The sequence below is a fragment of the Maniola hyperantus genome, chromosome 11 (assembly GCF_902806685.2).
Source record: "Maniola hyperantus chromosome 11, iAphHyp1.2, whole genome shotgun sequence".
Taxonomy (NCBI): Eukaryota; Metazoa; Arthropoda; class Insecta; order Lepidoptera; family Nymphalidae; genus Maniola; species Maniola hyperantus.
The window spans coordinates 14,462,750-14,481,855 of record NC_048546.1 but is presented as its reverse complement, the minus strand read 5'-3'; the positions used below and the strand labels follow the sequence as shown (position 1 = coordinate 14,481,855).

Genomic DNA, 19,106 nt, shown 5'->3' with positions numbered 1-19,106 from the left:
TTGCCATTTCAACATACTTACAAGTATAATGCGTCCAAACCAGAATAGGAAACCCAACAAACATCTTTTATCTATCAACTTTCACTTAAATAATATGGTTTTCAAAGAAAATATTTTGCATAATTTTATTATGTAACAATTTGTTTCTACAGTGTGGCTAATTCTTTGCAATCTCAAACAGGTCTAAATCTAGTGCTGTCCATTTTTGGAGGGAGCTATATAAAAGGGAATGTAACACATTTAGACTTCATTCATTTTACTTGATCTAGCGTCCACAATCAAGATTTATTTTAAAAACTTTTATATTTAAGTCCTTAATACATACACTGCTGATAAGGATTTTTGTATTTGCAATATAATCTTCTATTTGTATAACATATTCCATATTCTATTCAATAGTATATTGAATATTAATATTTAAATATTAAAATTACAATTCGAAAATATCATCTAAACCACCATAACAACTAACAAGGCAGGATGCCCAGAACGCTGGCTGCTGCTGCTGAGTAAATGTACTGATAAAATAGTGAAACAAAATATATTTAACAAGATGATTTATTATTTAGTAAGATGTAACAATATGGCGAAAATTCAGTCCTGTTCTTAGCGTGGACACATTATAATGCATTTAAGATTGTTCGTGCCATGAAAATTAAAGTGCCTTTATTTTTATATTAAGTGTAATTAACAGATGTTTTTATACTTGTAAATGTAAGGATAAACTTTGGAAATTGTTTTACATTTTTGTATTTATTTTCATTTGGCTTGTATACCAAACTTATCTACTTATTTATTACATTTTATAAACAGTAGATACTTATTTTATTTTACCAAATTATAAAATTGAGATAGTAGTCTAAGGTAGCATTTGTTTTGTTTTGTTATAAATAAAGAAAGGATATTTTAAGTACATATAGATTTTTTATTATTTTATCAAATGTTGCTTATTATTAATGCAGTTGATTTTTTAGGGTTCCCTCCCTCAAAAGGAAAAACGGAACCCTTATAGGATCATTTTGTTGTCTTTCTGTCTCTCAAGAAACCTACAGGGTACTTCCTGTTGACCTAGAATCATGAAATTTGGCAGGTAGGTAGGTCTTATAGCAGACATAATGGGAAAAATCTGAAAACCTTGAATTTGTGGTTACATCACAAAAAAATTAAAATGTGTTCATGAAAAAATAATTAGTATTTTCATCTTTTAAAGTAAGATTACTATACCAAGTGGGGTATGAAATATGAAAGTGTTTTACTTGTAAATTCTAAAACAGATTTTTATTTCATTTTATGCATAGAGTTTGATTTATCGTGCAAAATAACTTAAAGGAGAATACTCAGGCATGCAGGTTCCCTCGCGATGTTTTCCTTCACAGTTACAGAAAGTGATATTTAATTGATTAATCCGCACATAAGGTGCGAGCATGCCTGGGATCGAATCTCAGCTCTCTCGATCGAAATCGAATAGAAGGCGGATGTTTTAACCACTAAGCTATCACAACTTCTGTGTACTTTGGCCTTAAACTAGACAATTGGGTAAAAAGAATTATCATGATCATCCCATAACCGGCTCACTACAGAGCACGGGTCTCCTCTCAGAAGGGTTTTGGCAGAACCAAAAAAATAATTTAAAAGTTTTGGTAATTAATAAAGAATAATTCAAAAGAAAAAAGAAACAATTCTAGAAAGAATATCTTTAATTGTATAAAGTACATATAACTAACTTAAAAGTAATTATCACATAGTCTTATCAGTATTGATTCAATAAGAGATAGTGTTTAGATCCAAACCAGTCTCAAGTTACAGCTGAAAACAACTAGAAATTATGTAAAAATCTATTTTAATTTGAACAAAAATGTTATTTAGGCCTTTCTTATTGTATAAATTATTGTAATCGCGATAGTTGTAGACAAATAGGGTCTTGGTAGTAATAAAATAAAGTGTTTTTTTATGTAGGAAAGAATTGTGAAAAGCTAGCAGACAGACGGACACACTTTCGCATTTATAAATAACCATTACCCCTATTATATGCGAAAGTGTGTTTGTTTGTTGTTTTATTGGTTTGTCCTTCAATCATGTCGCAACGGAGTAACAATTGACGTGATTTTTTGCATGGGTATAGTTTAACCTGGAGAGTGACATAGGCTACTTTTTATCCCGGAAAATCAAAGAGTTCCCAGGGGATTTATAAAAACCTAAATCCACGCATACGAAGTCGCGTCAGCTAGTATTAGTATAAATTATACACGAGTACGCGCGCACCCTATTACGCAGCTAGTAGGGTAGTTATGGTATAGTCGCTGTGCTATTGGCATGTTTGGGTGCACGAAATATATCGGTTGTGCAAAAGGAAATTGCTTAGTATTCAAATCTGCGCTGCGATACAAAACTACAGGTTTCACCACTACCGACGACCTTAATACAAGTAGGTAGGTACTTAATAAAATTTTAATAGACTTCAAAAAAGGACGAAAATCTTTATATTCTTATGGAATCAGCGAAAAGGTGATCGCATACCCAAAGACCAAACCTGACTGTCGAAAATCGGCCTTTGGCCATATTATTGTCTTAAAGTTGTACTTATCTAATGTGCCATTGTGCAAAGGGTACCTAAGTGCCTGCCAGACGAGGAATCAGTCCTTGGCGTACGTTTCTTGTCCATCAAAATAGATCACTCAACTGTACCTATCAATTCGTTAACTAAATAGGTAGGTAGGTACCTGGTAATATAACAAATATGACTATTTTGTAGTCGTAAATAGTTCGTCGTCTGCGGTGGCCCTTATGTACAGGACACTTTTGGTGTTTTGGTATACCTTATTTTAGCTAAACACATGTCCACTGGGTAGTGCTAAGAGCTACATACCGAAGAGACAGGGAAATTCCCTTCATCACCGAGAGTTCTAGGCGAAGTGTGAACGATCTAAAGTTCAGTAGTTCTGTATTCAGTAATCCATGTTAGAGCTAGCGCGCACCACGGTGCTGTGAGTTGCGGTGCGTTTTAAAATACGTAAATTTGAATTTAAATCTATCAAACTCCGGTGCGGAATTAATTCCGCAGTGTGCGCGCTTCTATGTAGTTCTATATTCACAGATTTTGCGAAAAAAATACGTACGGTTTACGGTGGTGCGCGTTAGCTCTAAATCAGATTCGTCCGCAAACCCCAAGAGCGTCAAGGAACCACAAGCTCAATCCGCCAAAACAGAAAAATTTGTATGGTAAAAAATTTTTACAAAAAAAATAAAAACCGACTTCGTTACATAAACACTAAAAATTGAAAAATAATTTAATTTATTACCGAATATATTATGTATACAAGAGTTAATATAGTTCCATAATAATACTTTTTGGTGCCGGTGCCAATTAGCTTTAGCTGCGCGAATCGTCTAGACTTCATATTTTTATGGGACTCCACAATGGCACCTCATTGGCACCGACCCCAAAAAATATTATTATGGAACTATATTAACTCTTGTATACATAATATATTCGGTAATAAATTAAATTATTTTTCAATTTTTAGTGTTTATGTAACGAAGTCGGTTTTTATTTTTTTTGTAAAAAATTTTTATTTCACAATTTTTAGTGGCCCCATGAAATTATGCTATGACTGGTTAAAAATCTACTGTTTACTAAGCTATTACACTGATCGCGAGCAATTTACTCTTATCCGTTGAGGAGTTCCAGTATCTATCTTCGAAGATGTTCATCAGATCTTCACCAAATTGAAATGGTTTGAAGTCGGTTAAAAACGTGCAGCATGCGATATGCACCGCCCGCCCTCTTTGTTGTGGAGTGTGAATGTTCCGGTGTCGAAGTGAAACGTACGTTGGGTGTGCTCTGGATGTATGTAGATGGTGTCTATTGTTTGCTTTTCCTGCCTCTATAGCAGAACGAGCGCGGGCAATGTATATCTCAACCTGCTCGTACCATGCAGATGTCTGTTTTGACGGATTATAGTGAATTAAGCTTGTGGTTCCTTATATATCATGCAGGATTTCCGCAAAGTAACGTCTAACCAAGAACGTCTCCTTATTACGAGTATTATGCAACTATACGCTGTGTTCAGGGGGAGAGGTCTTTTCACGTGACACCAACTAGATATAGGTATGTAAGTTTTGTTCATAGATGATAGATCTGTGACTCATGGTAAGAGGAGCTGGTCGGCGGGCACGGCGGCGAAGAGCTTCTTGGTCTCGTCCACGCAGGCGGTGATGATGGTGGTGAAGGAGGTGGGTGCGATGTCTCGGATCACGGGCTCCCAGTGCTCGTTGATCACCACGTGGATCGTGTCCGCTGGAAAACCATAATGGTGCTATCAGGTTTTGTTCATTTCTGTCTTCCATTCGGCATCCTTCACTCGAATGAAATGTCTGAACTCTGAACACAAAATGAATCAAAAATAAACGTGGAATGAAAACTAAACGAACGAATGAACCGCCTGCTCGCACTGTGAAAAAATCTACGCGCACCATTTCTATGTCAGAATTCTGCGGAATTAAGTTTTCTTACCTACCAAGTTTTATTCATCTTTTGTTAAACTTTCATTTATATTAGGTAATTATGTTCCTAAGTATAAATATAATATCTACTAACTATTCAAAAAGTAGGTATTGGTACCTACTATTTAGAAGGTGCATTTAACAGAATTTATGCAAGTCTAGGTAGGTACGAAGTAAGCGAAGTAGTTTTAGGATTGTTATGTTTACGAGTTATGACTTATGTTATGAGTTATGACTTATTGACTTAGGTAACAAGTTATTGAAGGTTATTCATACCACTTAGTAAGTAGGTATGGTTATTCTAAGTAGGTAATTTATGCATTTATCTAAACTTCCGATATATAAGTATATAAATATTTGTCGAGTAAGCATAGGTAATTGAAATGTTAGAAAATGGTATTAAAATAAGGTACCTATAAGATTTTTTTTCAGGCGATGTTAGGTAAATGGTAGTAAATAGGATAGTATAAAATCATAGGTAGGTATCTAAGTATTAAATAAATAAAGTAATAATACATAATATTATGAGTAGTTAGGTATATCTATAATGTAAATTCATAGTTTTTGTTTTCATAAAGAGGTAAATTATATAAATCCCGCAAATTGCTAATGCGCGTGGTCGCCATTTTAGTGACGTCAGCACTAGACTGAAATTTTTAGCTGATGGTATATTTTTATTTCTGCTGGCGTCAAAATAAGGTCATTTCGATGTTAATGAGACATGGTTTCAGCGCAATAGCAATTTGCGGGACTTATAAGTTATAGTCAGGTGTGTAATATGTGGTAGAGTACCATATCACTGCAGCAGCAGTTCATCAGCTGGCACGCCTTTGAACAGCTTCTTGACTTCCTCCACGCAGCTGAAGAGCACCTGGTCGATCGCTGGCGGCGCGATCTCCTGCATGATTATACTCCAGTTGCTGTTTAGGAACCTGAGTGTTGTGTCGGCTGGAATGATTATGTGTATATTTGTTACTGAGTGGTGGTGTCACATCAGAAATGAGGAGATCCATAGGAGAATAAGGCTGAGATCTATAGAGCGCACTTTGACTTTGCTCAGACTTAAGATTGAGTTAAAACGAGGCAGATTTTTTTTTTTTTTACAAAGAATATTAGCCATATTAAATTACTAATATTCCCCTTTCCTCTCCAATTAAGCGTCGGGCTTGTGCTAGGAGTAGGTACGACAATAGTGCAACGGGCGGGGTTTGAACCGTCGACCTTTCGGTTTTCAGTCCACTCCTATACCAGTTGAGCTATTGCGGCTCTAAACCTATCTATCTGAGGCTGTGAGATATATAGCTCTGTCTCGTTTTAATTCTGACTTAAACACTGATGTGGTCTGTGGTTGCACACCTTTGAACATAGGTATACCTATTAGTGATGTCTTATATGGAAAACGTGATGGTGAAAAGTTGTAGGTTTTCTTGGTCGATGTGTATAAGTAAGTCGGTATAATATTATGTAGATTCTCACAAGTTATTTCCATAATATATCCAGGTACCTACATAATGTTTGATCTTTATTTACTGGTGATAATGTATAGATAATCCATAGGGCAAGGGCGGCATATCTATAGGTAGGTAGGTACCTTATTAGTCATGGAATGGAATTATTTAACTAAGTAATTGACCTTTGTTTGAAGGTAAACTAATTTTATAAACTTTAAATTGATTGATAAATATAAGGCTTTAAAAAATAAATAAACACATTATAAGCGCCCTGTAGATTAGGTACCCAGTTAGGGCTCCGTACCTCAAAAGGAAAAAAGGAACCCTTATAGGTTCACTTTCTTGTCAGTCTGTCCGTCTGTACGTCGTGTCTGTCAAGAAAACCTATGAATAATCGTGTAAAATGTCGAAAAAATACGACTGTATTACGGAACCCTTGATGCGCGAGCCTGACTCGCACTTGGCCGGTTTTTTTGTCCATAACTCACCACGCCGCGCCGCGGCCAGCCAAGTGCGGAGTGGCAGACTTCAGTCTTCACACACCTTAGAGAAAATTATGGAAAAATCTTACGATGTTTTTCTTTACCGTTAAAATATCAAGTTAAGGTGGTTTGATACATCCGGCCGCGAAAATTCAAATTTTAGTTACTTTTTTGAAAATAGTAGACTAATCATACAATTGAAGGCTTATGGTCATGAGTTTTGCGCGCATATGCATCTACCTACATGTTTTTCCATAAAAACTTTGGTCAAAAATACTCATTTACTTCATATTTGTTCCTGAAAGATAATTTTCTAAATTTTCCCAGATTTGCACAAATATGAAGTAAATGAGTATTTTTGACCAAAGTTTTATGGAAAAACATGTAGATGCATAAATGTTATGCCCGCAAGACTCATTACCGTAAGCTTTCGATGTATGATTAGTCTACTATTTCCGAAAAACTAACTAAAATTTGAATTTTCGCGGTGCCCGGGATCAAGCCTCCAACCTTCCGAATAGAAGGCCGACGTCTAACCACTAGGCTGTCACAGCTTTTGCGAAATCGTTATAAATATTTTGCTTAGTTGTATGGGTATGTATGTAGTGCTCCGACCTTAAAGGTCACCCGCGAACATCAAGGGCGTCGCCTCACTGTATGTATTTACGCTGTGACCGAGGTTACATTACCTAGCTCCTTGTTTCCGTTAACAAACAGGTTGGTGAACTTGAAGTTTGCGCGATCTATCTTTTAGCTGACCCGGCGAATCTCGTACCGCCTTAAAGTCGATTCTTTTTTAAAAAATACTTATTCTGCTGTGGCGGTTACCACAATAGAAACTAGATGGCGCTGTTCAATCGATGACGTAGTCCCGAACAATTGTACCGCCGATAGTAATCGCGCTAACGGAGTTTTCTGCAATCTGGACTATATATAGAAATTTCAAGACATAACCGTCGGCCTAGCTGGCGCTACCGAGCACAACCAACCGCTCGGTGGGAGATCTCCCCTTTGGTACGGTCGAGCCTGCACACCGCTCCCGTACACTGCAATTTGGGACACCGGGTCAGCCTTCCCGGAACCTCTCCACTAGCACTTAAACTTTATGGTATGGTATTAAAGTTCAAATTGACTTTTAAGTATTAATTATTACGGATCTTTTGTATGGGAATATAGAAAAGAGTTGTTTTTAGATATTTAATTTTTTCTCTAGAACCATCCAGTCACGATCCAGTGCCCATCCACGGTCTCGTACAAAGACTGATCAGGATGATGAGGGTCTAAGATTATTTACCTAGCTCCTTGTTTCCATTGAATAGGTTGGTGAACTTGAACTGTGCGCGATCCATCTTGTACGAGTCCTTGTGATCCGTCACAATCCAGTGCCCATCCACGGTCTCGTACAAAGGCTGATCAGGATGATGAGGGTCTAAGATCATTTACCTAGCTCCTTGTTTCCATTGAACAGGTTGGTGAACTTGAACTGTGCGCGATCCATCTTGTACGAGTCCTTGTGATCCGTCACAATCCAGCGCCCATCCACGGTCTCGTACAAAGGCTGATCAGGATGATGAGGGTCTAAGATTATTTACCTAGCTCCTTGTTTCCATTGAACAGGTTGGTGAACTTGAACTGTGCGCGATCCATCTTGTACGAGTCCTTGTGATCCGTCACAATCCAGCGCCCATCCACGGTCTCGTACAAAGGCTGATCAGGATGATGAGGGTCTAAGATTATTTACCTAGCTGCTTGTTTCCATTGAACAGGTTGGTGAACTTGAACTGTGCGCGATCCATCTTGTACGAGTCCTTGTGATCCGTCACAATCCAGTGCCCATCCACGGTCTCGTACAAAGGCTGATCAGGATGATGAGGGTCTAAGATTATTTACCTAGCTGCTTGTTTCCATTGAACAGGTTAGTGAACTTGAACTGTGCGTGATCCATCTTGTACGAGTCCTTGTGATCCGTCACAATCCAGTGCCCATCCACGGTCTCGTACGCGTACTTGATTATGATGTTGAGGTTCGCTGCAGACAGACATTGAAGTAAATTATATGTTACGCACATAGCTTCGTAAGTTCAAGGTCTGTATTTAAATTTAATTGTGCTAGTTGCTAGGTAATTATTTTCTTAACAATGATATTATATTTTATCATGTAAGTAAGTAAAAAAGAATAACTTAAGTTAATTTTTGTGTTTAGGGTTCCACGCTAAATTAGTAAAAAATAGAACCACTATAGTCCAACTAAGTCTGTTCGTCTGTCAGTTACACCTGTTTATTGCAGTAACTTCTAATGCTATCGATTTTAAATTCCGCAGAAAGCAGCTTCTCGTAGTTTAAGTTTTAAGTTGACATAACAAAATTTTTTATTACCAATTACCTCACACGTAGGAGTGAGGTATCTAAGACGGAAATATAATATAAAAAATCCGTTGTCCTCGAATGGGGACACCTGAATAAATTATTATCAATGAAAAGAATAATAATACTCACTGATCTTGATCTTGGCCTGTCCGTTGCCCCTGATGGGTAGGATCAGCACTTGTCCATCCATGTCATAGTGTGCCTTCAGTGTCACATTGGCTGTGAAGTCTAGCACCGCTTTGCCCTTGTCTGGTTGAATCCTGGTAAACATAGAATCATTTATTAAGAAAGAAAACGTTATTTTTTGAAAGTCGTGCCTCTATATTATCACCAGTTTTATCTTAGCGATTGGTTATCCTTATCCCAACACCTCTAAGAGCACGCACGGTGAGTTGCGGTGCGTTTTAAAATCCTTAAATTTCAATTTCAATCTATTAATCCGGTGCGGAATTAATTCCGTAGTGTGCGCGCTTCTATGTAGATCTATAATTCAGATTTTGCAGAATAAAACCTACGGAAATTTACCGTGGTGCGCGCTAGCTCTAACACGAAAAAGCGCCAGAATAAACTGTCATGTGTGGCCACAGTGGCACAACCCGAAAGAAAGGTCCTAACTCAGCATAATGCTTTACAAAAGCATATTAATAAGTACAGCGCTGGTTTTCTGCTGGAACCCTGCATGAAGCCCATTACGGAATTCTTCATATTTTATTAGTGGTCCGTCCTTTATTGAAGAGATCCTAAACGTTATTATTTTCGTTGGTTCGTTTTTAAAATCTAGCCATAACTAATTTATTCTTCAAAACAAGTAACAAAATGAGTTCCTTTTGTAAAAAAAATACGCTTGCTTCGCTCGTACTTTTTTCATTGTCATTTTATTACTATGTACCTATTTGCTTTATTTTCGAATCAAAATGGCACTCGCGATTTGTTTATCTTTTAAGCACAATAAGGAAAAAGCAACACTAGCTACTTACGTCAAAAATAAAATTATATGGTTAAGTATATTGTGGGTATTAATGGTTTCTGCAACTTTGTCATTGAGCTATTAGTATCTAATAATAGTCCAATAACAAAGTTGCATGGAAATCATCGATTGTGTTAAATTCTCTCTAATAATTTTACACAACCCGTTTACTAAAAGATTGGACCTGGCGTCGATTAAAAATTAAAAAAAATTAAAAACTCAACAAGTGGCAGCCAAAAATTCGCGTGTGTGTGTTCGCATCTTTGTCACTGATACACGTAGGTACCTACTACGAATTTTTGTCTGCCACTTGTTCAGTTTTTAATTTTTTATCGATGCCAGAAGACCTAACATGCGCCCCGCGAGAAAATTTTGTCTACGCTAATGCGTAGACAACGACGCAGACGAGATAATTCTCGTGTTTTTTCATACAAATAAGACGAGTAAACGTAGACAAAATTTTCTCGTGGTGCGCATGTTAGGCGTGCAGGTCCAATCTTTTAGTAAACGGGTTATAAGTATTATTAGTTATTACTATTCAGATACAAGTTAGCCCTGGACTGCAATCTCACCTGGTGGTAAGTGACGATGCAGTCTAAGATGGAAGAGGGCTAACCTGGAAGGGGTATGGCAGTTTTCAATAAATCCATGCCCCCTTGGTTTCTACACGGCATCGTACCTGAATGCTTAATTGCTTGGCACGGCTTTGCCGATAGGGTGGTAACTAGCCGAAGCTTCCCACCAGACCAGAATTATAAAATTCCAAATCCCTGCCAAGAATCGAACCTGGGACCTCCCACTAATAAGACCACAGCGCTTACCACTTCGCCAGGGAGGTCGTCAAAAGTCAACTTACTTATAGGAATTGATTCTGAACCCCGCCAGGCCGGTTACCACGGTATCATCGAAGGTGATCTTCAACGCGGGGTTGTTCACCACTATCCGGCCGAGCTCCACGGGGTCCAGGGATTTGATTCCCAGCTCGGGTATGCCGTTGGCGAACTTGGCGCCCGCTGCAGCTATCACCTTCTCCACGCACTGGTTAAGGTTGGGGTCCGATGCAGAACATGCCTTCATGAATGACGCTGTAAAGATGTAAAAAAAACAAGATGTGATACTTACTTTTTAGGGTTCCGTACCTCAAAAGGAAAACGGAACCCTTATAGGATCACTTTGTTGTCTGTCTGTCAAGAAACCTACAGGGTAGGTACTTCCCGTAGACCTCGAATAATGAAATTTGGCAGGTAGGTAGGTTTTATAGCAGACATTAGGGGAAAAATCTGAAAACCGTGAATTTGTGGTTACATCACAAGAGAAAAATTAAAACGTGTTCATGAACAAATATTGCTATTTTCGACTTTCAAAGTAAGATTACTATACTAAGTGGGGCATCATATGAAAGGGCTTTACTTGTACATTCTAAAACAGATTTTTATTTATTTTTAGGCATAATAGTTTTTGATTTATCGTGCAAACTATCTATAAAATTAATTTTATAACCATCAAATTAATTTTATAAAAACCAACTAATTTTATAACCATGTTATGTCACCTGCATTCTTATGAATAAATTTATTATTTATTTATTTAAAATACGATTGTAGTATGGAACCCTTAGTGCGCAAGTCTGACTCACACTTGACCGGTTTTTTCTTACCTTCTTCTTAGCTTTACTACGCGCGGTTATTAATTATTGACGTTGTGACAGTTATATAAAAATCGGTCGGGTACGAATCGGACTCTCACAAGAAGGGTTCTATACTCTAAAATAAATTATTTCGCTATAGAAAGTGGTTGCTACGCTTTATTGTGTAGGGTATTATAGTAAACCAAAATATGATCTTTAGCAATTTCTATGTTTTGAGAAGTTTTTAGTTAAATAGAAGTTCGCAATATAGAGTTTATACTGTACTACTTATATGATGCCTGCGATTTGATCCGCGTGGATCTAGGATTTTAAGAATCCCGTGGGAACTCTTTGATTTTCTGGAATAAAAAAGTAGCGTATGTCCTACCGCGCCGGGATGCAAGCTATCTTTATACTAAATTTTGTTAAAATCGTTTAAGCGGATGAGCCGTGAAAAGCTAGCTGACAGACAGACACATTTTCGCATTTATAATATTAGTATGGATTTGTTTTAGGCAGTCTTGGTCCGAGGCTGCCACGAGGTTAGTTTAACTTCTTTAGGGCAATTGACGTCAATGACACAGCCATTACAAGTTACAACGATGTTAAGCATTGACTTATATATTACTTCGTTAGGACAGGGCCATTGAACAAGCAAAATGGCACCGATTCATTGGTCCTAAAATGTTTATTTAGCACCAATGCAACCTCACCTCAGTGACGTTGGATTTCTAATGGGTCGTTCATTAGTATCTAAGAGGTGGCGCTGATTTATTTGGTTCCAAAATCGTGAAAAATTTTGTTCGCTTGGGCATATCGTGTCATTTATATCGATGATGTTAAGTAATAAATTGCGCAATGCTGACAAGTGCTAAGTGACGATAAACTTAATTTGTAACCAAGCTCCTTATAATGCTCCATTAAGAGATTTCCTTGTAAATTCACACGCTAAGAATGATAGATAAGTGTTCAACATTAGAATAACAATATAATGGAATGGTAATTATAAACTATCTCGTACTTTTTATAATGATTAAAGGCTGAAACAAGCAACGCGAGAAGTTGTTAAACTTACAATGGATTAGAACACGTAAGGGCCAGACCTTCGTTATTTTACAAAAGCTGAAAGTTTCTATGCGTTTTTCTACCTATTGTCCCTAACATAAGTCGCACACACAGACAGACAGCAAAGTGACATTAAAATAAGGCTACGTTTTACCTTTTGGGTACGGAACCCTAAAAACCAGCCAAGTGCGAGCCAGACTCGCGTACCGAGGGTTCCGTACTCATTCGTATTTTTTCGACATTTTGCATAATAAATCAAAAACTTAAGTATGCAGAAAAATAAATAAAAATATGTTAGAGAATGTACACGTAAAAGGCCTTTCATATGATATCCCATTTGGTAAAATACTAATTATTTGTTCATGAACAGCATTTCAATTCTTTTATGTGATGTAACACAAATTCACGGTTTTCGGATTTTGTCCCCTAGTTTGCCATAAGACCTACATATATGCTAAATTTCATGATTCTTGGTCAACGGGAAGTACCCTCTTGGTTTCTAGACACTAGACAGACAGACAGATATACAGACAGACAACGAAGTGATCCTATAAGGGTTCCTTTTTCCTTTTGAGATCATCATCATCAACCGATAGACGTCGACTGCTGGACATACCTAGGTCTCTTGTAGGGAGTTCCACCCACGGTTTTGCGGCGGCGGTTCCCGGCGACTCTTCTGATGTCCGAAGGAGGGAGGGTCTTCCGACACTGCGTCTTTCGGTGCGAGGTTGCATCCCACCACCTTGGGACTCCAAAGTCTATCGGTTTTACGAACTATGTGCCCTGCCCATTGCCACTTCAGCTTCGCAACCCGTTGAGCTATATCGGTTACTCTAGTTCTCCTACGGATGTCCTTATTTCCGATTTGATCACGTAGAGAAACTCCAAGCATAGCTCTCTCCGTTGCCGTTTCGCTTTGTGAGTGTTTCAGGTTTCAGGCCTGAGTAGCAATTAGCGTGTGTGTAAATGACACGTGCAATCTTGACTAAGTGTTACAATACTTCCTTCGCGCGCGGCAATGGCGGATGTATGCTCCAACGAATAAACCGATCCGTTTCGTCATCTTAATCCACTACTGAGCATGGGTCTCCTCTCAAAGAGAAAAGGATTTAGGTCATAATCCGCCACGCTCAACGGCATGCTGTAGGCCATGTGGAATGTGTGGCCTAGTTGTGACAATCGATTGCGATTAACCCAAGTTGGTAACTGGATGGGTGACCGACTTTGGAGGTCCGAATTTCAGCTTATTTGCTTCGTTTTGCTTCGGAGTGTGTTTGTTTGTTGGTTTGTTCTTCAGTCACGCCGCAAAGGCGAACGGATCCTAACCTAACCTAACTATTTTTTGTCCGACACGGAATCGAACCCAGGACCTCGTCAGTGTCATCACTAGACCAACGATGCAGGTAGTCCAACAATAAGGAAATTATGAAGAAAATATTATATCTAGGTAGATACAGGATAGATTTCCTGAATGAGGTAATTTTATTATTATAATATACATACTTACCTTGTTAAAGTATATTTTTCTATTTATAAGTAAAACAATAGTTGCGTGTATACAGTGATTCTGCATTTAGGTAATATACTAGATGATGCCCGAAAGCTGGGATAGCCTAGAAGTTAGGACGTCCGCCTTCTAATCGGAGGTCGGGGGTTCGATCCCGGGCACGCACCTCTAACTTTTCGGATTTATGTGCTTTTTAATTAATTAATTAAATCACTTGCTTTAACGGTGAAGGAAAACATCGTGAGGAAACCTGCATGACTGAGAGTTCTTCATAATATTCTCAAAGGTGTGTGAAGTCTACCAATCCGCACATGGCCAGCGTGGTAGACTATGGCCAAAACCATGGACTAGAGAAATCTCTCTTCCGTGACCAACACCCTTCTCACTCTGAGAGGAGACCCGTGCTCTGTAGTGAGCCGGCGATGGGTTGATCATGATGATGATGATGACGCCCGCAACTCAAAACACTTTTTAAAATCCCGTGGGCCCTCTTTAAATTTCCGGCATCAAAAGTAGCCTATGCCCTTTACCGGGATGCAAGCTATCTCTGTACCAAATTTCATCGAAATCGGTTTAACCGATGGACCAGATGAAGTAATTTTTTGACCCAAGTCGGTAAATGAATCAGTTCCGCCGTCGCTCGTAGAGCACGCATTATTATCCCGGCTGAGTTTGTTGTGGGCTCTTCTCAGACCTTGGCGCGTTTGGAACCCTCGTAGCTTTAGTTTTAAGTTCGCGTAAAAATTATCACCACTATATTATCATCTTACAAATCCAACAACTGACCATCAAAAAGTGTGTTTACCTATTTTGAGCAAATTATTTAACTTTGACTTTGACTTTAACTTTATCCCAAGAAAACTTAATGGAACGGGGCACAACCGTCAGCAATAAAGAATACGGCGCAGACTGCATTGTGAATTTCATCACTATTAATAAAGTCATCATCATCATCATTTTACTCCGGCGCTTCTTCTGGTTGAGGCCAAGTGTTACGCGTCGGGTTAACCAAACCCTAGGTACAGATGGTGATGTGCGGCACAACATTCAAAGAATGTTTTTTTTCATTAGTCTTTTTTCCTTTCTTTCCTTCTTTCATTATCAACCGATAGACGTCCACTTCTGGACATAGGTCTCTTGTAGGGACTTCCACACCCTAGAATCCAGCCGCTTGAAACACCGGCCCCCTGCGACTCATTTGATGTCGTCTGTCTGTAGTGGGGAGTGTTCCAACACTGCACTTTCCGGTACGAGGTCGCCATTTTAGCACCTTGGGACCCCAATGTACATATCGGTTTTTCGAACTATGTGCCCTGCCTATTGCCACTTCAGCACAGAGTAGACTTCAGCTTCAAACCCCGTTGAGATGACGGTAACATCAAGAGGTACCTTTAAGTCGCAGACTGTAGATAGGTTGAGATGACAATCGGGGTATGACGGGCGGGGGGGCACTATAGGTAAGATTGACATCAAGCGTAAGCTAATAGTCATTGCTAAGTAAATGATTAATTTAGGTCAACCTGTTTGGGCACATTCACTATACTAATTTTAGTTTTTTATTTATTCAAACATGTTTTATTAAAACCGCATTTCATTAGAGATTTTACCGTTATAAACAAAACTTACTTTTAAGTTAAGTCATTCAACCTAAAAGTTCACGAAGAAAAAATAGCTTTCTTATTAGTATTATTCCTAAGCTTTTTAAGGTGCTGTAATTAATAATTTTACCAGAAAATCCTTATTTATTATATTAAAATACTATTAGGTACTATAGGAACTTTGATGGTAGTATGTTTATAATTATGTCGTCAAAATAGAGACATGTTTTATTTTCTTAATTTCCAAATCCTTCATTTATTCAAATTAAGTATATTGTGTGCTTCACATTCTATCTACACTTGCGACATCCTAATTATCTTAATATTAAGTAGTCTAATAATTCGTTGAAATCCAAGATGTTCTTAATCAAAATCAACAATCAAATAAACTAAATTAAAAAAATTAAACTCACGCAATTTCCCCGCACTCGCACTAGCTACCAAAGCGGCAACCGCCAAAAAGCACAACACACGCATTGCGGGATTAAATAAAAAAAATTATAAATTAAATTAAAAAATAAATAGACTTAGCCTATTTCGGTGAACGTCAAAGTATCGACTGCGCGCTGCCAGCTGACCGGCTTAGATTTATATCTTGCGCAAACGCATGATTTATTTTCGCTACAAAAAAGTCTCCGCACATCTAATTAGCTAGGCTCTACATTTTTTATACTATTAGCGAGCAGGCGGGTCACCTGACGTTAGGTGAATACCACCCATGAATATGTGTAGCCCAGAATGTCTCAAGGAATTCCTGCCGCCTATGGGACACCATAACATGAGAACCAAAAGTTTTTCTGTAAAATATATAGGTATGTCGGAGAACAGGAGGATGGCTGATAATTATTATTCATCTTTAGCCGACATCAGAAGGTAGTAATTAATAAGTAGGTACTTTAATCCATGTTCTTTACAAATAGTTCTCAGTAACGTATCGCACATGGAAACCATCAACGTAACACAACCAGATCACCCTAACCTAACCCTACCTATGGTCGCCTCCAACCACCCCTCACAGCGACCCCTCACCTCACTCTAAACTAGCTAACCTAAGCTAAGCACTACATCGTGTGATTAGGGCGCAATTGCTATTGCAACCTCTCAATCAAGTCACGACCTACTCCGTTATCTAATCATCTCAAGGTAATCAATCACAACTTCATGAACGCTCTTAAAAGGATCATTGCATCGACTCTCTTTCTTATAATTGATTTCTCATTACTAATTCAGAATATCGCAATAGCTCTACCTTCTCCACTCTGTGCACATCTGCATACAGAACACCATAGCATCGTGCGCCACACGCGCCACGACTACTATATCCACCCAAATAAGCGATCACAACAGAAACCAGGTAGAATGTAAGCTATTCGATCTCATGGGCAACTCATTGTCTAATCCATTTCAACATTACACGAGAGTCATCAATAATTCTTTACCAACCGGGTTATACGATTCTAAAGCGGGTACCTACTATCAAAGTTAACTTCAAGTTACTATCACACTAAACTATCACTTCAAACTAATCATTATCTCAACTGCCGGTATATCTCCAATTACACTCTAAATCACTAGCGTCTGCAGAAATAACCTTAACGGATGTCCTTATAATAATCTATCCACTGAGCCAAACGTTAACTCACGAATTACTCTAATATTCACCAATAATTAGTATTCCATATTCGTCAAACAACTACGCGAACATTATTAATAGTGCTTTGCAGGCAAAGTCACCGGATGGCACTAGATGTTACGATTTAACACAACGTACATTAGCATCGAACAATTACTGTTCTAACTATATCACAATCACCGAATTAAATATCTCGATTAAGAAACTACCTACCTATCTCAAATAATAAAAATTAGCTAAGCTATAATCTGATAATTAATTTAACGCGAGAGATAATTTTGAACCACAACAAATGCGTGCGTGTCCAAGTCCAACTCTGACAACTAAAATAAAGATGGCTACCTTCCGTAGAGTAAAGCGCATACGTTTCTTTTCACGGTGTCTACAGACAGTAAGAACTCTTTCAATATCGACCCTCCAATACGGCCATTCTGACATGCGACCGTCCTCGGGCGCTAGTATGTATCAAGCACAAACATTTTATAAACGTCAGAACATCCGCTCGTTCATCCTGACAATCAGCACAAGCACACAAACCACATATTCTAAAGCATGCATATCACAACCATTACAAATAAAACAAGCATGACACAACCAAAGCATAGCCCAACTTTATCCATAGTAGCAACTTCTAAAACACACTGCACCATTTGCCATAATAGACTCACCGCTCATAATTATGTCTCATAAAACCCGAACTCCAGCAGTACCCCGCTACTGATCCTATCACCTGTTCCAAATACCCACCACACTATACACCAAGCTAACTCCCCTCAGCTGAAACGGCCACGCCGCCGTCCATCCATTATCGGAACAGCCACCTCGCCGTTTATCATCTAAATGGCCACCTCGCCTTTTAGACAACTCCCTTTTTTTTCAAAACAGCCACCTCGCCGTTTATCATCTAAATGGCCACCTCGCCTTTTAGATAACCCCCTTTTTTTTTCAAAACAGCCACCTCGCCGTTTATCATCTAAATGGCCACCTCGCCTTTTAGACAACCCCCTTTTTTTTTCAAAACAGCCACCTCGCCGTTTATCATCTAAATGGCCACCTCGCCGTTTAGACAACCCATTTTTATAAATCAAATATTCTTTAACGTCGCAATAGCACTTTTCCAAAAGCAATTCACTAAGCTCTTCCTTATACACATCCAAACTCATCCTTTTGAGGTCAATCGGCAGCTTATTGTTAATTTTTTTTTTACAGCCATAGCGCAAACGCTTTTAATGCATGTACCACTGTGACATTCTGAAATGCATAGCTCGTGCGTGCATCCAACCGACCCACTCATCCTTACCTCATAATCTCGTTGGAAATATTTTTGACATCTCCTAATAAATACGCCCATATCCTCTATGCTCATACATCACAGTGGAAGGACCCCCACGCATACACAAATTCGTCCAATTCAGCACACACACCTAATGTGCACCCTCAAATTAGAGTTCTTGTCGCAAATTATTCCCAAAAACTTTAACTCATCAACCCTCTCCATCGTCGCATGAACTGCATCATTTTAGTTTTATTTAAGCGCACTTCCAAGTCATTATTACTAATTCAATTAATTATCCTCCAAAGCGCCGTTCAATTCCCATTCCTACGTTCCTTCAACATTATTCTATCATCTGCAAACAATACACAACGAACAATGGTCGCTATCGTAATGTCACCAATACAAGTTACAAAAAGAAAACAAATATTCCGGCGAATTTAAAAACCTCCTCCGTTTTTGAAGTCAGTTCAAACGGAAGGATTCTAATACACCACACATACCATACACTCTGAGGTACCCCCCGCTTATCACATTCCAGTGGAGATTCGTACACCCTTTGGTATTATTTTTCATTCTAGCAATTCCAGCGCACATTTTCAGTCCATTCAAATACGACTCTATCCATTCATAA

The 19,106-nt window shown here is 38.4% G+C and overlaps 1 protein-coding gene across 1 annotated transcript; it reads right to left on the bottom strand.

The window, feature by feature from the left end:
- Nucleotides 1-1,679: 1,679 nt before the first annotated feature.
- On the bottom strand, nt 1,680-16,141 carry LOC117986325 (circadian clock-controlled protein daywake-like). Its single transcript, XM_034973155.2, has 6 exons — nt 15,980-16,141; nt 10,626-10,854; nt 8,932-9,062; nt 8,327-8,464; nt 5,296-5,451; nt 1,680-4,297 (listed from the first exon to the last, which is right to left on the bottom strand). The coding sequence occupies exons 1-5, from the start codon at nt 16,041-16,043 to the stop codon at nt 5,300-5,302; spliced, it is 714 nt and encodes a 237-aa protein (XP_034829046.1). The 5' UTR covers nt 16,044-16,141; the 3' UTR covers nt 1,680-4,297; nt 5,296-5,299.
- Nucleotides 16,142-19,106: the final 2,965 nt, after the last annotated feature.